Genomic DNA, 25,257 nt, shown 5'->3' with positions numbered 1-25,257 from the left:
TCACTAGTCAGTCAGCATGACCTTTGAGTTTTATTGATGGGGATTTGTGGTAAACAGTACTTTTGTATGTAAAATAGAGTTGATGCACCCATTCAGGCTGTTAGTCTTTGAGTCCTTCATGGTAATTCAAAGCGACTGCTCTAGTGTCACGCATGAAATGTACAAATCTGTCATGTTAGGTTTTACCTTAGATTGATTGAGTGTTGACTTAGAGCACTGGTTGCCAAACTTTTTCAGCTCAAGACCTGAAAGAGAAATCCGGTGTCTCCCTGGGACCCAAATTTACAAAAATAAATCTACATTTATAAACTAAGGATAAAGGGCAAAACAAAACAAAAACAACAACGGTCTATTTCTCCTTTCTGTGTCTTACCTTTCCAATGATCTTCACGCTGGGCTCAGTTTTGAAAAAATGCCATTCTGATGCCATGCTGGCCGTTTAGTGTGTTTCTGAATTGGTTTTTCAGGTATGACATAGTCAGAAAGCATATTCATATGTTGTGCCATATTGAATCAACACATGTTGAAGGATTTTTAAAGAAATTTTTTTTTTGGACTTTCCCAGATACAGCGAATGTTTCTTTTGGAAATACCTGTGCAATTTATTTATTTTAAAACTGTCATTACTGAGCACTTCCCCACATGGGGCGGCTGTGGCTCAGGAGGTAGCGCGGGTTGGCCGTTAATCGGAAGGTCGGCGGTTCAATCCCTGGCTGCGTGTCGAAGTGTCCTTGGGCAAGATACTGAACCCCGACCCCGATTTGCCCCTGGCGGCTGTTCTGCCAGTGTATGAATGTGTGTGACTGGTGTAGATGTAGTGTAAAAGCGCTTTGAGTGGTCGAAAAGACTAGAAAGGCTATACAAGTACGGAACATTTACATTTGAAGCAGAATCATCAATAAACTGGTCCTTATACTTTATCTTAGACATCATTTGGATTGACAGATCAGACTGACGCCCAAAAAATTCTGTATGAATGTGGACAGAAGATCAGGCTAGGGAGAAGAGGGAGACAAAAACCTCACATAGTATCTGAGCTGAACAGAAAAGTGCAGCAAAAAAGAACGCTCATTCATTTACTAGGACTGGGCACATTAACGTGTTATTATCACGTTAACGCATTAATTAATGAACACGTCAATTATTTTATCGCATGTTAACGCAGTTTTTATTATTATTATTATTATTTTTAAAGTCCGTTGCTCACTGGCTCTGAATACACATGCAGTCAAACCGTGGGTCACAGGAGGGTCGGGATGTTGATCAGCCTGCAAATCACCCACCCAACAAACAAGCAGCGGAGGGAGGCTTGGCAAACTAAGCTGGATGCAGCGTGTGGGAGAAGTAGATAAACAAAAGCATGCAAGCGTGAATGTGTAACAGTGTGAATGTGATCAGGGCCTTCCGGTAAAAGAGAGGCTTCCTCTCAGTGAAGCTCCCCTGAATAAATAAAAAAAAAAATATGCCACAGCGAAGTAGATAGCTGCACACTGCATGCTGATAAGTATTGTTGGTCTTAGGAACGTTTTTAAAATCACAACGTAGTCGCTTGGCCCCGCGGGGTTGCTCTTTCCTCCGGTGAACAAGAGACATGCGCTCCGCGAGTAAAATGTGCATTACACTACTTTAGAATTCATTATTTAATTTTGCGCATAACTATGCAATTAATCGCAGAAAATCATGTGATTAATTAATAAATTTTATTGTGGCCCAGCACTAATATTTACATATTTATTACATTTTAATATTGTTGTGAATTTTACTCTACCAATTGGTGACCTATTTTGGGTGCCGACCTTAAGTTTGGGAAACCTGGACTTAGAGCAAAGGAGCTGAGTGACTCTCTACATCCCGTTACTCATGAACACAACAACCATCTTCAAGCTGAAAGGATGGATACAACCACCAATGTACACAAATCTGTAGTAACCATGTGCTACGTGTCATTATGTACTGAGTGCATGAGAGTACATATCTCTGCATCAAAGATGTAGCTCCAGTACATTGATTATGTGGTCATTCAGTATATAGAGTTGATAATCATCAGCATAGCATAGGATTTTCAAATGCTATATAAATAGTCTTGTACGTTTTGGGAAGCTTGGTGGTTTGCTTCTCCTGTTTTCAAGTCACAAGCTCTGTCACAAGCCAATGTCCCACTGTATCTGCACACACAACTAGAAATACAAGTTCTGTCTTTTATTTGCTTTCTATACCAAATTTCCCAGCAGGTTTAAGCTTTCAAGCTTCAAGCTACTACCATCCAATCTTGAACCCAACTCTCAATAATGTTAAAAGCACATGCTAAAAGATCTCTATAATAGGAAATCAGAATTTTCTTCCATCTATATAGACATAAACAAAAGCATTTACTGTTTGTTGTAATTTTTACAAAGTGATTAAATTTACTTTAATTTAAAGTGTATTCCTGTCTATAGCAACCCCAGACTAAAACTAGATAAATTACTGAATCCTGTCGAATCAAGCCACATTTAAACTTAGTCTGCACAGAGGAAGAAGAAGCTATTCAAAGAAATGTTGGAAATCTGTTGTATTTGATCTCTTGTTAAAATGTATATTAAAAAACAGCAAGAGGAAATCATGAAATCATGAAATCTGCATCATCTGTTATTTATCACCTAAACATTTGACCTCGTGTTCTCCTGTCTTGTGAATCTGCGCTCCACCTGCAACTTCTACTTTGTCACATGATGTGTGTGTGATTTAATATCTGTCTGCGGGTAGATTACTGAGGTGTATAACATTACCAGTAGAGGGTAATGATCCTGGCGCTCGTACAGTCCTGAGTTGGACTTGAAGTTTTACAATTAGAGCAAGATATCATTCAGAGTATAACCTGACCTGAGCCCAGACTTGTCTAATGGCCTTTACAAAGCAATACTAACCTTAAAATCAGGCAGCACAATGAATATGATATATAAATATGAAACGTCTGAGGAAAGCACAAGACACACACACTCAAGACGTACTGAGAAAGCTGCAAACTTACAAATTCTCACGTTTTGATACATCCTTCCTCTGACTGCCCAAATGTCAGGGTTTGGACAGCCTGTGACTATGCATCACCACAGGGAGCTGGAACACAACACAAACTTACACATGCAGACACCTCCACTTAGCAAATTGGTAGGTGAGAGGAAATCCAATCTGTAATCTTGAATATTATGATGATGTAATCTAAGACAAAGTGGTTATTTTAACTCCTAAATATGATGACAGACAGAGAGCTCCAGTTACTCTGCTTCAACTCACTGGGACACTTATAAAACATGGAGGACAGCACATGCACGTGCATGTCTACACTATGTGTTCAAACCATCTGAGGCACCTGCTCTCTGACCAAATGAAAGTAGGTTAAAGACTTGATCCCTTTTCAACATAAAGCTGCACATGGTCACCCTCTCCACTAAGAGTAATTCAGATCAAACTACAGCAAAGATGGCACAATAATACTTAGTTTAAATAACAACATCAATCACTTTAAAAGCCCTCTTTGATGTGCTTTTAAAAACTTTTGTTGATTGGTTGATTGGTTGATTGGTTGATTGTTTGTGCCCCCCCCCCCCCCCCCCACACACACACAAACAATCGACCTGACCCCATAGTCTATGGGCCCAACAAATTGAATAGAATGACTTTAAAAGTGTCTTTCACAACCTTAAAAACCTGAGACAGCAGATTTTCAGTTTATGCAATTCCATTACAATGAAGTTCCTTGAATACTTGAAAAAACATTCATGTTCTTTTGTATATTTGCATTTAATGACATTTTACTTGTAGATACTGGACATGTGTTTTACAGCTAGCTGGAATATTTATTCTATTGCCATTTATACTTTTGGTGCAATGTTGCCATGTAGGAAATATTTAATCATTTTCAAAGCAAATATAATGTAAATCTTACTTCACTACAGGGCAGTTATGCATCTAATATTTAAATGTATGAGTAAGCATGTGCTTTTGTACCTTCCTGTCCACCACAGTTCTGTCCTACTTGCTCCCATGAAGCAGCTACTAGCAGGCAGAAGGTGAAAGGTTGGACCGAGCGCCTGCAGCTGTTGCCTTGTCTCTCGTCTCGAGTGTTATATGACGTTTGTTCTTGCCTTTTAGAAACTCACCCAGGCACAGAACACCCCCTGTAACCAATCCAATGAGGGGTCCCCGAGTCTAGTCAGCCAATAGGGGTAGAGGCCTGGGTATAAATGCTTAGGTCCATCACTTGGCAGAGTTGGGCAACCCTTACATTTGGTGGATAGGACCTGATCCCGGGATCTGTTACCTCTTTCTTTTCTCCTAAGCAGGTAAAAAAGCAAAATAATGCTTTAGTCAGCCTTTCTGATAAATCCATGGGAAAGATTTTGGTTATTTTCCCACATTCGTATGGACAAAAACCTCCTGAAAACAAAATTGCACTAAGAGAGGAAAAATTTTTAACCAAATATCTGTCGGTGAAAGATTTCTCCATTGATGTATTCTGGAACCAGGAAAACCTTTTCTCTTCAGACATTTTTGTCTTGGATTCCTCTAAAGTTTGGCACATTTATTCCTGATATGGAAACTACTAAAATCTACTCATTTTTTATCAGTGTTCACTGGTTTCTTGGATATGGGTCGCATAAAAGGATTGGTAGTAAAAGGCAGTGTAGTGTCACTGTAACAGGTGTGACTATCAGCAGTTGCTGACGCTAGCAAGGCAGGCTTCACGTGAGTCTCTGAATAGTTTAGGAGTGCTTGATTTAGCCATGGAACTTGTGGAGCAATCTATCAGGCATGCAATGCTTTGACCTTAAAGTGTACCAAGTGTCATTAATCAACTACACCACAAGCAACTGATGGAGTTTTGGCCTCTATCTGGCAGAGAGAGGGATCGTCGTGTAAACAGATACAGAATGAAGGCCAGCAGTTATTAATATGTTCCTGACCCCACACATTTATTCTGACTGATTTTGCAGCTGCAGCCCTGTTGGTGCATTTAGACATTTTTATTAAAGTAATTTGTGTTTAAGTACTAGATCACTAAGTTCCAAATTTAAGATGTATTAATGTTGGGGTAGGAATATACAAAAATAGATTTTGTTTCAAGATGCTTTTTCAGTTCAATTAAATATAACGGACCAAATGACATTATACAAATTAAAAATTGTCTTAAGACAATAAGGAATAAGTTTTACTAGATTACTACTTGTAATTTTAAGCATTCTGTGCTGTTTTCAGTCCTAAAAACTTTCATCTCATTGACATTTTTTATTACTTCTGGTAATAAAGTGCTTTCTCTGCTTCCCGTGAATTGCAGCGTAGATCTGCCACTGAGATTGTGTAAGTCTGAATGGAGTGAGAGAGAAGAGAAAATAATTTGTCATAATGTGCTGGAGACTGTAGGGGGCAGGAGACAGGAGGGGTGGAGGAGAAGAGGGGGCACAGCCACACTATTAATAATCTGCACTGTGAGTGTGAGACAGGTGGTGTGGCAGAGAGGTCAGGGAAGCAGAGAGAAAGCCAAGAAAGGCAGTCAGAGAGAATGAGAAGGTGTCTCTTCTATACCAGAAGATTCATAGACAAGATGCTTGAAAATCTTGGAGAAATACCAGAAAAGAAATATGGTATTCACCCAATCACTATGCTGTGTTACATCATGATAAAAAGTGACTGAATACTGCACAGACACATAGTCTAAATTAACTTATACTGCAGCCTTCATAAAATGAATCTATAAGCATTGCAGATTCTGAAAAAAAGATCTCCTTTTGTTCTTGTGTCTTTTCAGACAAAGTAAGAGTCGCAGCCATGACGAAGAACTGCCACAACGACTACAAAATGAAGTTCTCCGTGGACGAGGAGTTCCCCGATCTCTCCCTGCACAACAACCACATGGCCAAGGTGAAAATCCTGCTCTGACATTGTCTGTCCACATCCTGCGTAAACACAAATGACTTTAAGCTTGACTCAGATTATTCTGACACTGCTTTTTAGAAAGGCATTGCAAGCCTCCTAAAACCCACCTCCTAAAATAATTCCATTATTTGTTTTGGAAAGTGCTTCGATAGTTCACTTTCACACAACCCCATTGAAAACACAAGCATGTGACTGTATAATCACTGGGTGTCATCCGCTGTAGGTGCTAACCAAGGAGATCTATGGCAAGCTGAGGAGCAAGTCCACCCCCAGTGGCTTCACCTTGGATGATATCATCCAGACTGGTGTTGACAACCCTGGTAAGAAGGAGCAAGTCATCAGCATAGAGATTAAGACACACCAGCAAAGACTGGGTTTGGGGAGACATACATTTACCCAAACAAACACTATATGTAGTCAAATATGAGTTATGAGTATGCCTTTATGTAATGTTATTATAATGGGTTGCCGCTAAACCTGACAATGCTAGCACCCATCGGTACCTCTAAGGTGACACAGGACTTTTTATCACTTTTTTGGGTTCAGAGCTTAACATCTGGCAAGTTTCTGTTCCAACCAGTCCATAGTTACGCCCAGGAATTTGTTGTCGCACAGTGGGACAGGTACAAGAGGACCTAGCTGTGCCAACACAAAAACATCCCCTACAAACGTAACGTAACTACTTGTCAACTTCTTCATCCCCTCTGTTGTCCCCAAGGTCACCCCTTCATCATGACCGTGGGCTGCGTTGCTGGTGATGAGGAGTCCTATGAGGTCTTCAAGGATCTGCTGGACCCCGTCATCTCCGACCGTCACGGCGGATACAAGCCCACCGACAAGCACAAGACTGACCTGAACTTCGAGAACCTGAAGGTGAGGAGTCAAGATACGCAGGATTTTTTTTTTCATTTTCTGAAGCCAAAGCTATAATATATTGAGAAGTAGGCCTAAACCATGTCTCCACTCCTAAATCAAAAATGTCCAATCACTCATGGGTGAAGAAAGCTAGTTTGTAAATATGAATATATATATATAAATAATATGAAAAACAATCGCATCTGTGTTTTATAGTCCTGTCTTTGTCTTTCAGGGTGGTGATGACCTGGACCCCAACTATGTGCTGTCCAGCCGTGTTCGTACCGGCCGCAGCATCAAGGGATTCACCCTGCCCCCCCACAACAGCCGTGGAGAGCGCAGAATGATTGAGAAGCTGTCCATTGAGGGTGAATGTCAAACTAACAAAAATAATGCCAATCTATTAATCTCTAATGTTTGTAGAATGCAGAATATAATTGTGACTGACTCCTTTCCTCTCAGCCCTGGCCAACCTGGACGGTGAGTTGAAGGGAAAGTACTACCCTCTGAATGGCATGACCGACGCCGAGCAGGAGCAGCTGATCGCTGATCACTTCCTGTTCGACAAACCTGTGTCCCCCCTGCTGACCTGTGCTGGTATGGCCCGTGACTGGCCCGACGCCAGAGGCATCTGGTGAGAGACTCTTACCCAGTTTAGTGAACAAAAAGATGATCAGATATGTGCTGTAATCAACTGTAAAAGCAGATTTTGTGTGCCAATCTAAAAATACACACAGAGTTAAAAAATGACCACCCTCTGAGCTAAAATGTCCCATCTGCCCTTCCCAACCTTCAAAACTTCCACCGTCTGTCTCTTTCTCCCACAGCACTAATATGAAAATCCTGATTATTCCTGTTCTCAAACATCTGTTAAAGTGTGTCATGAATACCAAAGCACAGTGTGTTCAGCTGCAGTAATCACTATCCCCTTACAGTGGCTTGACATTCAGTAAATCCACTGTGCAGCTCAGTGTTGGTTTAGAGACCAGGAACATTAACTTTCCCGTTTCTGTGAGGCATTTTGAGAAACATTTTGCATTTGTGCAACACTTGTGAACATTTTGTACTAGTATATAAGTCAGATCCAATATAATAAAGTCAGATACAATACATAACCAGCCTTAAAACCCTTGTCTAACTAAAAGCCTGTTTGAGTCTTCAATTGCTTTTTTGTTAAATCAATAGAATCTAAACGAGTGTAAATGAAGTGAAAATGAGCTGTTTTTTCATCCTCCAGGCACAACGACAACAAGACCTTCCTGGTCTGGGTGAATGAGGAGGATCACCTGCGTGTCATCTCAATGCAGAAGGGAGGCAACATGAAGGAGGTCTTCAAACGCTTCTGCGTTGGCCTGCAGAAGGTAAAAAAAACACGCATGCATAATTTTTTTATTTACACACAGTGATGCAGACACACAAGTATGAACTATTCAACTGGGAACATGGGTACAATTTACCTCCTTTCTTTAGTTAACTTCTCTGTGTTGTAATTATGTCGTAGGTGTAAATATTAATCTATTCCATATAGACCAGTCATGTCTGTAAAACAACTGCCTGATGTTTAATTTCTTTCTTCATTGTTAACAGATAGATTTAGTTTACGTTTAATGAAATCCATCTGGTTAGATATTAACTATTTATTTCACCTCGTCGCTGATCAGATTGAGGAGATCTTCAAGAAGCACAACCACGGCTTCATGTGGAACGAGCATCTGGGCTACATCCTGACCTGCCCCTCCAACCTGGGAACCGGCCTGCGCGGTGGCGTGCACGTCAAGCTGCCCAAGCTCAGCACACATCCCAAGTTCGAGGAGATCCTGACCAGGCTGCGTCTGCAGAAGCGTGGCACAGGTACTAAAAAATATTATAAAATGGCTGCCATAGTTTGGCTTTTAGGATTAGCAAGACTTTATATCCTTACTAAAGTATTTTATAAATAATATATTATTTTGAACGTTTTTTTGCATGTGTTTCAGTTAGCAGCATTATTATCTTCCCCTCTTATACCTAACAGTTCGTTTTCACCAGAACTTCCAGGAATTAATTTACTTGAATTGTTTTTCTGCCACATCTGAAGAACTGTGGTATTTGGATTAACTAGGTAGGGTGAGCATATATTTATTTAATTTAAGAAACATTCTTGCAAAGCTTGACTTATCTTCAGTCAACTCAACCCATGTAGCCTGGGTCATCAATGGACGGTCAATATCAATGATAGCATGCCTGTTCATGGTCTTCAGATAGTTTCCATGTTCCAGGAAAAGTACTACAAACAGTCTTTATGTCTATATTTAACCACAGACACTGTTTGTTATCCACTAAAGTTTAGTTCAACCAATGTGATTACAGCTCTTTCTCTAAAAATGCTTGTATTGGTGGATATCAAGTCAACTCAGGGGACATGTATTGTAGAGAGGATAGGAGTTACAGTGAGTTTCCTCTCCGGCCTTATTCTTCTCCCCTTGTTTACCCTCCAGGTGGTGTGGACACAGCCTCCGTGGGTGGTGTGTTCGACATTTCCAATGCTGACCGTCTGGGCTCCTCCGAGGTGGATCAGGTCCAGCTGGTGGTTGATGGCGTTAAGCTGATGGTTGAGATGGAGAAGAAGCTTGAGAAGGGAGAGTCCATCGATGGCATGATCCCCGCCCAGAAGTAAAGTAGACAGACAACCGATGACTGAATGACTGTCTGTGTTTGTTTTTTTATATTATAAAAAATGAACAGGTAGCCTCGTTGTAAAGTTATTTTACTGGTTTCGGCCAACTGGCTACTTCCTGCTTGCTTCCTTCCTTCAGGAAGACACTTTTTCCTCACTCATCCTTTCCTGCTTTGTGTTTGGTTCTTCTCACTTTAATCATCTCTTCCCCCTATCTTCTCTGTAACATCCTGGGATCAATCCATGCATAGTCTGGTCGTGGCTATGTATTCACATCGAAAGAATTTTTTTTTTTGGTTGTAAAATATAATTGGACAATTAAACTATGCCCCATGTGACAATCAAACCCTCTCTCTCATGTTTTCTTTATGTAGAAATACACACTATTCATATCAGTGCAGTTATGCTTCATAAACAGATACAGTACATTTTAATATGGGCACAAGTAAGTAAATGCCTTAAAAATACTCACACACCATACAGGAATTCAACACAAAGAAACTGGTGAGATGCCACATCAAAGACATTAAATCCTTGAGGAAAAAAAGACATAAAATAAGAGGTTGAAAGTCTTTATTTTTGTGTCACACATTATTTCCTAGGAGACATGCAGGATTGCAGGTCGTTCATTTCTGTAATTTCAGCCCATAAGTTAAGTTTTGTTGTTAACAGCGACGGCTTCAAACACACTATACAACAGAACGGTAGCCTTAAAGCGTGGCCCTAACTGTATCTACAGAACAGGTTCAGAGTGAGGCCCAGTTGTACACAAAACTAATTTGCAAAAACTAGCTCTAAATCACAGCTTCACATTTCCAGACAGTGGTGGATACCTGCTGCGGCTGAAATCTCCAAATAAACAGATAAATTCCTTAGAGCTGTAAAAGATCACAAATCTGCTGCAGCATCTAACTTTTCCTTTTACATATCAGTGTTTTGTTAGATGCTGCATACTTCAGAAGTACAAGTTATAATCACTTGCCTTTATAGAGTCACAATAAAGTACAACAACCTTTTGATTTTGGAGTCGTCAGTGTCAATATATGATTAATGTAGCACTTGGTGGACTGTGTGTATTTGTCGAATACCGCTAGATTTGTTCTGTAAGGAGCAACGAAGCGCTTTTATCAAAGAAAATCAGAATCCAATTTTTCAAAAGGTCACTGAAGGTCACATTCTCATCGCTGCACGCTTTTGAAATTATACAGTGGCTTGTTGATGCAGGAGTCTGATTGGTTAACAGTCATACACCTCTTCCAGCAATAATCAAATCTGAACAGTCATATACGTCTCAGCAGTGCTGCATTCTGATTGGTTGACAGAGGGAAAAGTCCACAGTTTCTGTATATCAAAAGCGGGACTGAAGTTAAGCACATAAAATTGTAGTACTGGACAAAAGAAAATGGTTAAATCTGACAAAACTATATGAAGACAGATTTATTTATTTTTTTTAATTTGGTAATACATCTGTACCTCAGTTTCCTTCATATGACTTTGTGGCATCCAAATGGCACCTCTACCTGGAAACCTGAAGTCATCATTCCAGGTTCACTGGTCTAACTGTGGGAAGGGAATGATGCCAAGAAGTCATTGTAGGTAGGTAAATCAAGTAAAGGAAAAAGCGCATTCAGAATGTCAATTATTCACTTCAGTTGGCTTTAAAATGAAGGAAATAGTGTGATTTTTTTTTAACAATATACAAAAAAAGAAATATATAGTATAATTAAAAACTCTGCCCGTACAGTACAATGCAATCCTGGCTAAAAAGCAAAAAAGTGCTCAAAGAATTTTAACAACAAATCAGCAATATCAAAAAATAAAAATAAAAAAATAAATCAAACAAGAAGCCCTATTAAATCTTAATCAATGCTTATTCAAGTCTTGATTCTTGGCTTTGTGGCTGTATTGCACTACATTTGAGGAACGTCGGCATTCTGACAGACTTTGTTACTGTTATGCCAAAGTGCTACTAGGTTAACTACTGTATGTCAGTAAACTACTCCTCCATTTACTCTACAACAGTATGAGCTTCCATAATTATGTGTTTGGACTAAGAGATCAAATTTTGATGAAAAGGCTTGAAGGTCATCTTTTAAAAAAGACACACTGCCTTTCCAGGAGTTTAAAGACAAACAGTGGTTGCTTAACCTTTAACAGTGTGACATTGAAGTGAAGGCGTTTCAGCTCCACGTTGAATCAGGTTGAAGCAGGAAAAGGAGTTAAGATTTTGTGTAAAATTTCCATCACATCAGATAATAACAAAACCTGCTTTTCTAATTTAAATAAACTTAACCTGCTGAATGGAGGCATTTCAGGTAAAATGATGCTACTTGGCTCTTTTTCACCTGCGTACATCCAACTCGTGATCACAAACTCCTGTAAAATAAATACAGGCTTGTGTAATAAACACCATTTTGTAATTTTACATTTTTAAGGACTTTTGCTTTTTAATAAGGGCAGAAAGGGACAAAACATTGGGGCTAAAGAAACAGAGCAAAAGCTCTAATAATCAGGTTATCAAGTACAACACATGAGCTGTGTCCTGTATTTTTAGGCAGCTTTGCTCGTCTCTAAGCAGCTCACCTGCCAGCTATCGATACACAGGTAGAGGATTCAGTGTGGATAGCAGGCAGGGAAGCAACATTTTACAAGAAATGGTACAAACAAACATCAAAATCCCAACTGAGCAGTAAAATGGGCGTGATCAGTGGATGGGCAGAAAGGCTGTGATGCATCATTCAGTCTGTCACAAGTCTCTGCATTTCTGCATGTCTCCCTCTAGAGGCCGGAGGTAACACTGCGCCTCCCCCTCTTCTTAAATATGTCACGTATGCTCCCGAGAAGGACAACAGATGTCAAATTTCTGCCCATTTTAAAAGCTTTAAAGAAATAAAATAAACTTACTACACAAAAATTAAAACATTTCTTTAAATAGCAGCTCTTTAAAAAGGAATGACGACAAATATGATACAATAGGAATAACAACGTCAACAACAACAACAACAACAAATTATCAGTCTCCATCATTCTCAGCAACACCCTCCTCATCAAACATGAAATCATGAAATAAAAGAAACCTGTGACTCCATGGGCTCACATATTATGGAGGTGGTGTGTTTTAAGCAGGGGTCGTAGGTCACTGACAGCTCCAAGGTCAAGGGTCATCATAAGCCTGCCGATGGCGGTCTATCCGTGTCTGTGCATCCGTTTGTCTCGTTGTGATTGGTGGCATCAGAAGAAGTGGGTCTTTGGCGGAGGCGAGGCATCGCTAGCCACATCAGATGAGGAGGGCCCGGGGAGGAAGAGGAGGAGGAGGAGGAGGAGGCGGCGGCGCCGATGGTTTCTGCCTCATTATTCCTCCTCCCCCTTATCCCTCCTCATTCATCAACCTGTCCTGTTCCATCATCAATCTACCCCGCCTCCTGTTGCCCTCAGAGCTCGAGCTCCTTGGACACTTTGGTGGCGATGTCTCTAAAGGCTAACGGTGCCCCCCACAGGCGCTTGAACCTCACACCGCTGCTCTGGCCCAGCCCGCTGGGCAGCTGGCAGACCTCGGCCTCGAAGGCCACGCGGGCGCCGGCTGCTCCGTGGGTGCAGGACAGGAGGAAGGGCCCGGCCAGGTGGACCTGGCAGCCGCAGCCCTGCGCCGCCTCACGCAGTGCTAGCACCACCTCGGCCGGGTCGCGGGGGCTCCGCACCCTCACATCCCAGCCGCATCGGGGGGTCCGGGGCTCGGCCGCTTTCTGATGCCCAGATAGATGGCGACTGAAAGGGGAGGGGCGATGCAAACGGAGGATGGAGGAGGAAAATAAAAAGGACAGGGCAAGGTTGATATGGGATGTATATGTTGGTGGCGTGGGGGTTAAAGGTTTGGCAAAAATCAACATGAGGCAGGAGGAGAGGTGCGATGGCAGGAGGTCAGATAAATGAAGGATTTAAGGATAAATGTTGGTATTTGAGTTTAAGGCAAGTGAATGTATGGTTGTATGGATGTGAATGTATGAGGGGTTAGGGGAAAAGGGAGGAGAAGAAAAAAGATTAGCATCATACAGTAGATTTTGATATTTCTACATAGCTACCTAAGTCACAGATAGGTAAATGTGTATTTTCTAATTTAACAACAACATCTCTCCCCCCCCCCAGATACTACAGCGGATGTACACCACCAAAGGGATACATAAATCAAACCCACCTTAAATTAAATATTCGTGTGAAGGATTTGGGTCATATGGGGATTGATAACATATGACATACTACACAGAAACATTAATAAAATACTGATTACTGGAGCACCAACTAACACACAAAGATCTCTAAACATCAGCCTGCTGGTGTGGGAGGGTAAAGAGTTTCAGGGACTAAGCTGCTGTTAGACACGATAAAATTATTAGAATTTCTTTCTTTTCTTTAAATCAAAAATGTTCTACTCGCAGGGATCATCTACCACAGGGAGCTGTGCATCTATGACCACACCACAGTCTGTTGGCTAACGTTAGCCCAGTGCTGCTGGTTTACCTGCTGTTTTTAACCTGAGACTGAGACTTGACTGTAGCAGCTGAGGCTGAGAGAAAGTACACAAGACCTTTAGTAACATACTGATAAATTGAGTCCGATAACCCTGAAAAAATGTAGTGTAATAAGATGGAAGTACGAGAGATCAACATCACTTTTATACAGGTTTCAATGGTCTTTTGCTGTGACCGTAATCAACAGTGAGTGAAAAAGATGGATGTGCTTTTCATGCAATTTCAAATAAAATAACGGTAGTTGTCTCAGACTACTGACATGAAATAGCAACAATACTGAATTTCAACTGAAACACAAAAGTTTAATATTTGTAATCCGATTCTTTATTTTCATTTAATCTTTTCTGAACTTCCTTCTTGTGTTTGACCATTAACAGCTATAACAAGTTATTGATGTTAATGAGCTGTGTTTTACAAGATGCAGGACAGAGAAGTTTTAATGTGAACGGATGTAGGTAATTGACCACGCAGCTCGCACATAAACACATTCAAATTTAGTCTTTCCTTGTGTCCTCACCACATGAAAGAAAAAGATTCAATTAAAAAAAATTCATCACAAAAATAAAATGTCCTGAGTAGTATGATTCAGGATCTGTGCTGGATACGTAATCCTGTTCCCATGTTGGATCACTTGCAAAAGTGTGACTCCATGTTGACTTCAGACATTTAGAAAAAAATAAAATAAAAAAATCAGGTCTCAGTCAAACCTAAAAATGAAAACATATACAGCTGCAGTGTGAACCTTTATGTATTTTACTTGAATTAGATTAGAGGAAATATATTACCTTCAGACTAGCAGTCAGACAGAGACTTAATTTGAGGAATAATTTGACTAATTTGCTTTCTTGCTGATTCATACCACTTTCATGTCTGTACCGTAAATATGGAGCTGCTTAGCTTAGCATAAAGACTGAAAATGGGGAAACAGATACCCTAACTCTGTACAGAGGCAACAAAATCAGCCTCGCAGCACCTCTAAAGCTCACCGATTAACATCTTCTTTGTTTATTCTGACAGAAACAGTGTGAAAGCGACAAGTTTCTGATTTATGGAGGGTATGTGCTGGACATGTACCCCGAATAAAATGACCAGTTGTCGTTTTTGTATGTATTAAGCGAGATAGAAGATTTATTTTTCTCTGCAAGAAAGCAAATAAGATAATTTCCAAAAATGTTGAACTATGATCAGCATCAACTATGATGTTAAAGGCCTTTAACGTCCTTTGAGTACATGCTAAATTGATGAATTATAAAAAGCAGGCTGCATGTAATTCTGCTGACACATGAAATTCAAGATTATTCTACTTTTGCATGTCAGTGTTGGAAAAATGTAAAAACGTTTTCTCACCTTGTGACCGGAGATCTGCTGATTCTCTCAGGTTCGTCTGTGACCCTCAAGAAGAAGAAAAACGTATCTGTTAGGAATCAATCGGCCAACCTCTCTCCCCTCCTAAACTCCACACCTTCTTGTTTTAATACGCCAATTAGCAGCACGTCTACGTCAGTCAATCCACATCAACCAGTCACAACACAGAACACGACAACGTCTGCAAATCACAGATGGATCATCACCAGCCTACACTGGATGAAAACAACAAAACAAATGAGAAGGATACACAAATGTAGAGGGAGTGAATCCAGAGCAGTGGTGGTCTGACTCTCACACACACACACACACACACACACACACACACACACACACATCATCTAATGCTGGTGCATTTCTTTCTTTGGCTCTCAGGTGATTGACAGGAACCAATTAATATCAGCTAGTCATGTTGAACATATCTGATCCAGTATGATGCACACTCCTCAGTGTTGCCAGGTTTATAATAATAAATAAATATATATATATATATAAATTAGGACAGATTAGCTCTTTGCATGATACATTATTTAAAAAATGATTTTATTTACATAATAGTTAAAAGTGTGGAGCTGATTTGGAACCAACACTGATCCTAGATCTGCAATAACAAAAAACACTGAACAGATGAGGTTCAAATCATTAACATAATTATGGATTACTTCATAGGATCACAAGATAACGTTATTACATAAACTAATAATGTATATTGAGACAAAATAGATTATAAAACCTTTCGACAGCCAGTTGTCTATAAGCTTCCCTGTACAAAGTTACATAAACAGGTGTTAGTTGTCGGCATCTTTCCTGCCAACTTTTGTCTTAGCTTTGGTTCTGATCCTTTTCCTCTTGTATTACAGCATACATTACTCCTACAGCACGCCCTTCATTCATTTATGCACTACTACTGTTGCTAACATCCCTCTCTACATTTCAAGTTTTATTAAATGTACCTGCAGGTTTTTTTATATTGAAGTTATGTGGAATCTTCCTATGTTGTGCTTTCTTGAAGCTTATGGTGACAAGTCTCATCTTCCAATCATATTAGTATATACTAGTAGCTTATTGCATTCAGCATGCCATATTAAAGAGTCACACATACTGTAAGCTCCTGCTAAAGGACATACAGGCTGGCAGGTACTACTGAGTTTAGGGCAGCTTGTTGCACTTCTGTTTCATGGCCACCAGGTGCTACTGTTGCTACTTTCTGTGTGCAGACTGAGCACTTCTTTCCTACCAAGCCCGTAACCTGATCTATATTCCAGGAACTAGGGGTGGCCTGGAGGAGTGAGCAGTGAGATTTCATTGAAAGATTTGCCTGAAAATGAAACCTAATCTAACATGACCCTGGATTTGACTGAGGAGCTGCTGCAGGGCATTAAATCTAGCTGCAGTCCTACACCTGTGACACCTCTCTTAAAGTACATGGAGAGATTGCTGCTAATCCACACAGTCGGTGGGAAACCCATCAGCATTTTATGAGTAAATGTCAACCAAACAATCATCCAGCAAATATCTGGAAGGTCATTCCTGTTGGATTAATAACAATCAAATGTTCCAAACTTGACCATTATGTTTCTGGAAGAATCGGTAACTAGTACAAATGTTTACCTATATAAGGCCATCTTTTGAAACCTTGCCTGTACTTGGGTGTACCGCAGTAATTATGTAAATGTTTTGTGACCGCTGAATTGGTGGTGTCCCATCTAGATTATGACCTTGCCTTTCTTGTCTGGGTAAAGAATGTGAGTAACACTTTGCTTCCTCCTTTAGAAACTGCTGCCAAGGTGCCCCCTGAGCAAGACAAGTCTTATCACATCTTCATGGAAGAGTAAAAGTGGGAAGTGTTTTGTGAAAAAGAGTATGTGATGACAGACTCTTGTGCAGTTAATCTGTGTAACGGCTGGGAGGTGAGAGAGAAGCAGGGAGGGCTCAAAGTGAGGTAATAAGAGCAGAAAGTGACAGAGGGAGAGACAGTAGTGTAAGAGGACAATCTGCTTGTATCTTGAGAGAGAACTGTGCAAGATCCCCGTTTAAGAGAAGGATAAATCCTAGTTACATAACTAATCCAGATTTAAAACGGCAGCGACGCTGGGTCAGTCAGTCAGGATGACTGCAGCAGGCTGAGATGCTTCTTCTTACAAGCATCTGCTCCAGGAAGGGGCTCAGACACATGCTGTGTACTCGTAATGTCACTGCTTCAAAGCTACAATGACGCAGACTGAATTGCGCATTTTTACCCAGATATGAATCTTTACAACTTAAGTATGCCAAATCAGAATTTTCACAACAGGTCATTTAAACAGTATTGCTAGCACTTTTTACAAAGTATTACAAACTGTAAACCTCATTATTTGTCCATGTGATCACAATGGGAGACGCAATCTAACTTCAAATCAGTAAAGAAAAGCTCTCTCTATATCTATATACAGTATATGTATCTACTAGACATGCGACACGGTTTATCAATCAGCTAATCGACAGAAAATTCATTTGCAACAATTCTTTTGAGTTTCCTTTATCTTCTACAACTGTAAACTTGGGTTTTGATTGCTGTTCAGACAAAACAAGACATTTGAAGATGTCAATTTGGACTGAGCAACTGTGAGTGTCATTAATTAATTAATCGTGACAATAATTGACAGATCATTAGATAATGAAAATTGTTGTTAGTTATAGCCTTAGTATGTAAAGTGTACTAAAGAAAGATATTATTTTATAATAATGTTTTATAATTTACCTTATTATAATCTCAACATTTAGTTCTCAAAGAGAGACAGCAACAGCTTAGCACAAAATCAAAACACAATGTTTTGTGCTTACACTACAGTCTAGGCTCTTAATAATGGTATAAAACACTCCATGCCTCCTTGACCACAGGTTTCCTCCTTACTCCTTATTTATTTATTTAACCTTCATATAACCTGATGATCTCAATGGAATTTAAAACCTCTTTTTCAAGAGAGACCTGCCCAAAATAGCAGCATATTGACAGAACATAGTTACATATATGAACACCAAGCCCACCCACAACAACAAGTTTAGAACCATACCGCTATATGGATTATCATATATAATGTTGAAAATCTTTGAATCGCAGTGTAGAGGATCTGTTTACAGAGTGTGTGTGTGTGTGTGTGAGAGAAAATCACCTTTTGATAAAGAAAAATGCATAAAGTTGGCCGTATAAAGAAGCTTTTGCTCTTCTAAAGCATGGATTCCAAAAACTACACTGAAACATTTTCAATCAAGCTGGATATCAGGAAGTGTTTCACAGTGGTGTCTATTTTGGCCATAAATACAATTATACAGTTACTGCCCCTAAAACAGTAATGCACACTACCTGTACCAGTAACAAAGCTGTTTACCTCAATAACCTCTGTCTTGTGACAATAACGCCTCCCTGCTTCCTGTCTGTCCGGTATCCTCTCCTGCTGAAGGACTGCTGCTTTGTTAACAGCACGAGCAAACATATGGTGTTGATTACATGACTCAGACTAGTTGCAATAAACTCACATACTCCAGGGGAAACACAAACATCTACATAGGGTTGTTTAATCTAAAAACGAGTGTGTGTGTGTGTGTGTCACGTGTGACTGTGGATTTGTGCCTACACAAGCAAACAGGCGAAGAGACTATCTAGTAATAAGTGCAAAGTAAAAACCTGCATCTAAAACTCAAACTTCACCTCTAGTTGTTCCAGAAAACCGATGTCTGTTTTGCGTTTTGTTGGAAGGTGCAGTACAACCGACAGCCTCTAGTGAGTGCTACATCGTAAAGCAGCAGCAGAGACACAGACAGTCCAACTAGACAGACAGACATTCAGGCAGGCAGCTGCTGATTAGAGTTTCAGTCACACAAACACACTAATTTGAGATACAGCTGCTCTATAGGAAGAAACAATCGTGCATAAGGAGTTACACTTCTTTAAACTGGGACCATAGTTTTGGGGATGTAGTTTCTTAGACTTGGCTCTAGCAATTAAGACTCCTAAACATGCTTGGTCAGAGCTTTTAAACCTTAGCATACATTTCTAAAGAGATGCTTTAAAGTCTGGATATTCTAATCCACCTCTGCCTGTTACTGGACATAGAAAAACAGAATTTGTGCAAACAGAGCGGACCTGAGGAAAATATACTGTCTTCTGTAAAACGACAGTAATCTATACTGAGGTAAATATCCCTTCAACATATAACTATGATGGACTGAATGGTGACAGGGTTTCTGCAGTGCTCACCAACTTCCTGTATCACGATAAGACCAGAAAAAGTATCAAAGTATGATGGAAAACCTGTCTTAAGTGGCAGAAAATAGATGGATGGATAAACCAATTGAAAAAAAAAGTTTAAAAGTTAGTTTTCGCTAAAATCAAAACTTTCCCTTCATGAGATGATAAGATGATGAGCTTCAGTAGTGACCGTTTGCTGCAGGTCTGATGGTGCTGAAGCGACAAGCAAACATTCCCATCAGGTTAATTTAACTATAAACTATTTAACTGCCAGAATTTACTATATCCAATATATCAGTCTCAATCCTGTTATATGCAATTACATTGGATTTTAACTGTCCACTTCGTTTAAGACCTCTTTCAATTAAGGAACTCTCTTTAAGCCTTAAGTGTCTTTTTGATGAAGCATACATTTGATGAGAAACTTGCAAGAGAGACTCACACTTCATGTGGGAAATAAAAGGAAGACAACATTTTACATTTTTGGAGTTTTTCCACTTCGCATCAGTACAGCTGGGCTTTTCTTGGAGCCAGAACCATAAAGGTTGACTGTAACTGATTAAATTCCTGCCTGTAAAGTAGCGTTGCCTCAGATAAATGTTTATACAACTAAACTCCAACCTGCGACAGACAGCGAATGAGGGGCGGACAGGATGACGGGGTACTGGCAAGCAGGCAGACAGTCAGACAGACAGAAGCAGCCAGAAAACATGGGAAAGGAAGACTTACTAACTGTTTTTGTCCCCTGTGGGAGGGTGCAGCCCGACATGGACTTGTTTGAGCTCTGACGTTTAGAAGGGTCAAGAGTGACCCTAGGACGAGAGAGGAAGAAGAGAAGGAGATGAAGAGAGGATGAGAGGAATGGCAAAAAGGAAAATTAACAGCAGAGACAGAGAGACATTGAATGAAAGAGAAAGCAAGTGAGGGGAAGACAACATAGAGATGGCAGTCAGAGGTGCACAGGTAGAAGAGGCAGAGAAGTACAAATTAAACTGTATGTACTGTAGTTCAGGAAAAAGAAGGATAGAAGATTGGCAGGTGACTGGCAAGGAAAAGTAAAAGTTGTTAAAGAATCAAACAAACAGATAAAGCAACAGTAAGCAGAAAAGAACAAGACTGTGAAAGACATACAGCGTGTCCACCTCACCGGCAGACCTGGGTCAAATAGGTTTTCGTTTGTACCAACTTGTACCACTTGGGAGGGATTAACTGCTATTGGACAATTTGTTAAATTCAAGAAAATAGTTCATATCCAACTGCATAATCTGATTCTGGTTCTTCTGAACCTGGTTTATGCAACAGGATTGGGCTCCTGTGTATCTCGCAGGATCTAACGCCACTGTTAGGAGTGCACAGGACGTATTTTCCTCTATTGCCGGTGGGGGCGAGTACTGGACATCACTCCTGTGGGATGAAATACTGCATCCACTGCCATCCAGTAAAACTCATGCTTCTCACTTCCAAATTAACTCAAATTTCAGTAGTATGTCCCACCCACTCAAACACTAGCCATCTATCTTGAGTGTATCCGTTTCTAAGGGAAACAACATAAAGAGATACATCATTTGTGGTTTAATCTAATTTTAGTTCCTACTGCTTCAAGCTGAATCTTTGAGCACAGCTTTCTTCAGTATAAGTCTTATCTTATTTCTTATTTACTATTTCAAAGAGCTAGAATTGTTTTATGTTTCCTGTGAGATGGGGCAGACACATTAATAGCAATAGCGGATATCCTCCAACTGTTGGCAGGTGTGGGTTTTAAAAAACAAACAAACAAACAACTAAGTTTAAGCTAGTAAAACAAACAGTTGGAAGGATTTTTAAAAACTATTAGACCCAGGTCTGAGATTGAGGAGGACAAATTCTGAAGCCTGTAAAGATTTATTATTTGTGAAGGAAGGCTGGCAGGTTAGTACTGGTTAAGGAAGAGACGGTGAGAGGCAGCAAGGTTATAGACTAAATGGTCTTCATGTACAGGTTTATAACAAAAGAGCTACACTGTCCAGTTGCAAACCAATAAACACAGCAGTCGGCTATCACTTCACCACATTTGGGATGGTTAGCAGTAATCGTCAAACATACACAGTGCTTGAAAATACTTAAATTCCAATAAACTCTGCAGTTAAAAGGTTTATTTGTATTCTGTTTCTTGATTTCTGAGTTATTATTTCTCTTCCTGTTCTACTTACAGTCTTGCCTCCCCTAACCCTTCTCCCGGCTTCTCCCCTTACCTGCGGGTCAACTTGGAGGTGAGTTTGCTCAGCAGGTTGGTCGTGGCCCGGGTCCTGGCGTGGGGCAGCGGGCTGGCATCATGGGACGGCGTTGGGGAACCTGGGGGAGCATGGGAGGGAGGCCGACGGTCTCTAATCTGCCCTCCGTGGAAAGTGCTCCTCACCGTGGATCCCCTGGATAAACGGGAGGAGGGTGTGGAGGACGAGGAGGAGACCCCAGAGGCACCGGCGATGCTGTGAGTTGAGGGGGAGGCGGGGGGAAGGCGGTGGGATATAGAACTGGAGGGAGGAGAAAAAAAAATCAAGATCATTTCAATTAGCAAGTGCAAGAACTGTGCAGGATCACATATAAATCATGTTACTGGACCTTTTGCCATTATTTTGGAACTTGGTTTTCCAAACATCTAGGCAGAGGTCTCTTCGTTTTAATTAAATAATTTTAAAAAAACCTTTACATTTTGTCCTGATAGGTACAAAAGGAAAACTTGCACGGTTCTCATTTTCCATGACTAATCTACAAGTGAAGTCTGTCTGATGTAACATAATTCAATCTGATTTAAGGGATTCTTGGATAAACACATTTTGTTGCTAGTGAGCGACAAGCAGGCTCTGCAACCAGCAATTACAATATTGTTCAAGCAACTTTTGAAAAGCACTCAGGGGGGCTGGTGCATAGCTGCGCTTTTATTTTTATCATTTGGTTTAAAATATGTTTATTGCATAAAAGCACAAGAAAGGACATTTGCACTCAAAAAACGTATTTAGACTAAAAAGACACTTTTCAGCTTTTATGTTTATTATTATCACAATATAAATCGTAGAAAATAAAAATATTGCAATGTCAGTTTTTTCCAGTATCGTGCGACCCTAATATTAATACACATCTGGCATGTGAGTATTTACAGCAGAGGACAAGTGTATTGAGTCAATCTCACATTGACAATTGAACAAAATACAGTGCATATGTTCATTGTAAAGAAGGAACATTTAGGTGCAATGGTGTGACTCCCTGTTTTTAATAGTTTTTAGAAAACACTGGCACAGAGGAATAAGGGATATGAGGCTTTGGATACACAGAGAACACTTGTTAAAAGGATCAATCGTAGTTTTTTTGTCTTTTCATCGGAAAGGAATATTTTGAATGTAGAATATTAGCAGGATTAAAACATATTTATGTTATGTGCAAATGATGAGTACACCAACTGAACCACACACACAAAAAACACAATAAGCAAGTTCCACGCTGTATTTCTGATCCATCATGCCTCTTCCCTAAATTATGGAAGGAAAAGAAAAACGGATATTTGGCCACATGGCTTTTGCTTTGTTTTGTTTATTTTGTTGACCACATAAGTGTGTAAAGAATTTGATTTTAAGATGCTACTCAAGACCTCTGTCAGGTGCATTTCAGTTTTGTAATACTTGTAAGGTCTTAAATTGAATTGATTGAAGACTTTTGAGGCAGCACAAGTACCAACAGAAAGTGGGAGACAAGAGAGCGAGCTGCTCTTCACATCATGACCAACAGTTATTCTTAATCTTTGAAAATTGACCCTTGGAGATTTCACTCCCCGCTGGTCCCTTCTCATTTTTCTGCATGCCCCCCTGCATCTCGCCCTGCTCCCTTCTCTTCAGCCAACACTTACACTTTGTCACACCCACCCACCTCTCCTCCCCTGACTCCCCGGCTGGCTGGTGGCCTGAGGCTGCTTTTCATAACGCTCTACATAACACACCCACACAGGGCTCAAGTGGGGCAGAACCATTAGACGGGCTAAGTTGAAGCGCAGCTGTTGCAGAGCAAAATCGTTTAACATCAACGTGAACTTGCTGCCTACTGCAGCTACCTGCAGGGGGGCTCACCGGGGATGGAAGGAGGAGAGGAAAAGAGAGGGGGCGGGGGGACACTTGTGAAACGAAGTTTGAAAACAGGTGAAAAAGGTAAGGACGAGAAAAAAATGATGTTTAACTTGTAGTTTAATTTTTCCCACAAGTACAGCACGATGCTTGTAAAATTTAAGTGTATAAATCATTTACGTGTCAGTCCTGAAAAGAGACATTGATTTGTGACTGAATCAGCGGTGGATAAATAAAAAGAAAGCATTGTACACCTGCAGTGAAACCTGGTTCAAAGGTTAAGTTACTTCTATCTGGAGAAGACAGGGATTATTATAAAATAATCTCAGCAGGATATTTTCTCTCCTGGACATGAGGACTGTGTATGTGCACATAAAACTGTTATGAAACATATGCAGTATGTCTAGGCATGAGGTGACTTATCTACCAGCGTAATCATAGACCAAGGACCTGCATGTTTTATTTAAACAAAATACATGCTGTCGTGTACATAATCAGTGTTTTGTGTCTCTCCTGTGCACTTTCGCCACTATTGAACATTTGCTTTTCTGTTAACTAAATGTGACTGCGTGTGTCCATGCATGCGTTTGCCGCATCAACCACTCTGGCACGGCATTGGCATCACATTGACAAGCCTCTAAGGCAAGTGGAGGGTTACGTTGGCACAATGCCAGTCCTCACTTCATCCTGCTGCTCTCAGCTCCCCTTTTCTACCCCCCCCTCATGTTTTCCTTACCCTCTACTCTCCCCCTCTCTTTTCCTCATCCAATCGTCCTTCCCTCCTTCTACCTGTCCTTCGTTCCACTCTGTTAGATCAGAAAATGGAGCTAAACGGGAGAATACTGCCTCCTTGTAAAGCCTGAATGTAATAGTGTGTCGTCTCTTTTCTGTTTGGTAGCTTATAAAGCATCATGGCTGGTACACATGAGAATGTTTGTTCAATGCTTTCGTGCCGGTTGCAGCTTTGACACATTTTACTTCCATAATTACTTGTACGTCCAGTCATTCATGTTGTTCTTCGTTGCTTTAGTCTTAGATTTTAAAACTCTCCATCAGTCTTATCAGTCTGAACATTGCATGAACATTTTACTGGAGGTCAGATGCCAGACGCTCTCCCTCTGAGAGGCAAAATTACAGAGTGATAAAGAGACAGAGGGAAAACAGGTCAGCTAGAATGAAAGTGAGAATGTGAGTGAGTGACCATAGGAAAAGAGGGAGGGAGGGAGGAGAGAGAGAGAGAGAGAGACTGCCATGCTCTGAGACTGACAAGCAGACAACCATCTGCCATAACAGACAGTTCATACTGGGCACATAAACACACACACACAGGCAACTCACTCATGCACAGTTTAAGCCCCTTTATCCTCTCTTCAAGAGACAAAATGTATGTGAGACAAACACCCCGGGGCCAAACACTCTCAAAAACAGACAATCTGCACCAGTGGAACCTCTTTCTAAACCAACCATTTTCACACTGTATTTAATATGAATATGAATGTATTTCCAACACTGGGTTAAATACAGTGCGACAGGGCAATTCATTTACTCAATTAATTCCATCTTGCCCTTACGTGTTTTTACATTGCATTCACATTTAATAGCCAACAATAGCAGCCCACGCTTGTT

The 25,257-nt window shown here is 40.4% G+C and overlaps 2 protein-coding genes across 4 annotated transcripts in view; one reads left to right on the top strand and one right to left on the bottom strand.

Moving 5' to 3' along the window:
* Nucleotides 1-4,177: 4,177 nt before the first annotated feature.
* LOC119883147 (creatine kinase M-type-like) lies at nt 4,178-9,770 on the top strand. The gene is made up of 9 exons (XM_038693684.1): nt 4,178-4,322; nt 5,786-5,898; nt 6,137-6,233; nt 6,632-6,786; nt 7,004-7,136; nt 7,231-7,402; nt 8,006-8,129; nt 8,430-8,619; nt 9,246-9,770. Exons 2-9 carry the CDS (start codon nt 5,806-5,808, stop codon nt 9,422-9,424), a joined length of 1,143 nt encoding a protein of 380 aa, XP_038549612.1. The 5' UTR covers nt 4,178-4,322; nt 5,786-5,805; the 3' UTR covers nt 9,425-9,770.
* A 210-nt stretch (nt 9,771-9,980) lies between these two features.
* The window catches only part of LOC119883146 (MAP/microtubule affinity-regulating kinase 4-like), a 55,645-nt gene continuing 40,368 nt past the window's right edge, over nt 9,981-25,257 (bottom strand). Inside the window, exons 15-17 of one of the 3 annotated variants that reach the window (XM_038693681.1) lie at nt 21,775-22,053; nt 15,298-15,342; nt 9,981-13,189 (exon numbers count right to left, since the gene is read on the bottom strand). In XM_038693681.1, the coding sequence (XP_038549609.1) occupies nt 12,856-13,189; nt 15,298-15,342; nt 21,775-22,053 (658 nt within the window). In that variant the 3' untranslated portion in view covers nt 9,981-12,855. The other 2 variants (XM_038693683.1, XM_038693682.1) reach the window with 2 other exon arrangements.

The sequence above is a fragment of the Micropterus salmoides genome, unplaced genomic scaffold (assembly GCF_014851395.1).
Source record: "Micropterus salmoides isolate LMB-PRFRI ecotype aquatic unplaced genomic scaffold, ASM1485139v1 Ms_hic_scaffold_3, whole genome shotgun sequence".
NCBI lineage: Eukaryota > Metazoa > Chordata > Actinopteri > Centrarchiformes > Centrarchidae > Micropterus > Micropterus salmoides.
Note: the sequence above shows the minus strand (reverse complement) of the source record. Positions and strands in the feature narration are given on the sequence as shown.